Genomic DNA, 765 nt, shown 5'->3' on the forward strand with positions numbered 1-765 from the left:
ATTGGTTTAATTATCTCATTATCAATTGTGTTTGGGTGCAGAGAGCTGGGCCTTGGGGAGCAGTGGGAGCCCTGGGATGCTAAGCTTGATGGTAGCAGAAAAGGCCCACATGGGGCTCGGTGTGTTCTGGACGCTGTTCTAAGCACGCTAACCCTCCAGACACTGTCCTGAGGAGCGCTCTGTTATATCCATGCTTTGTGGATGAGGAACTGAGGCACAGAGAGGTGATTCCAGACCCAGCACTGCAGCCCAGCACCGAACCCCTGACCCTTCCCCCGGGCCTCCCTGCTGGTTCAGGGCCTCACCTGCCCACCGCCTCCCCACAGGATGTCACGACCGGGCAGTCCTGCTCTATGAGTATGTGGGCAAGCGGATCGTGGACCTACAGCACACAGAGGTCCCTGACGCCTACCGCGGGCGCGGCATCGCCAAGCACCTGGCCAAGGTAGGGCATGGAGGCTGACCGCATTCAGAGGAGACCAGGCCCAGTGGTGGCCAGGCCCTGCCCTCCCATGGGCTGCAGCTGCCACCTACCCCCCTTTCACCTCTACGCCCCCACCTCCCAGGCCGGGCCCCCAGGGACCCGGATGCCTGCTTTATGTGGGGAGCTCACTGCTGGGACCCAGTGTGCATGGATGGTAGGTGCCCAGTGAACTCTGCGGGGGGCCGAGCCTGGCACCAAGTGTGAGGGTGGCCGTGAGTCCCCTAAAAGCTGTTCGGGGCCCCGCCCTGCAGTCTCCACTGCCCCTCTCCCCTTTTCAGGAG

At 62.4% G+C, this 765-nt stretch overlaps 1 protein-coding gene across 1 annotated transcript in view; it reads left to right on the top strand.

Annotated features, from left to right (window-relative positions):
* Positions 1-765, top strand: part of NATD1 (N-acetyltransferase domain containing 1) — a 20215-nt gene that overhangs the window by 13940 nt on the left and 5510 nt on the right. Inside the window, exons 4-5 of the mRNA XM_010843162.1 lie at positions 327-445; positions 567-625. Coding sequence (XP_010841464.1) covers positions 327-445; positions 567-625 — 178 coding nt within the window. The remainder of the gene's footprint in view (positions 1-326; positions 446-566; positions 626-765) is intronic.

This window comes from Bison bison, unplaced genomic scaffold (assembly GCF_000754665.1).
Source record: "Bison bison bison isolate TAMUID 2011002044 unplaced genomic scaffold, Bison_UMD1.0 scf7180017864180, whole genome shotgun sequence".
Taxonomy (NCBI): Eukaryota; Metazoa; Chordata; class Mammalia; order Artiodactyla; family Bovidae; genus Bison; species Bison bison.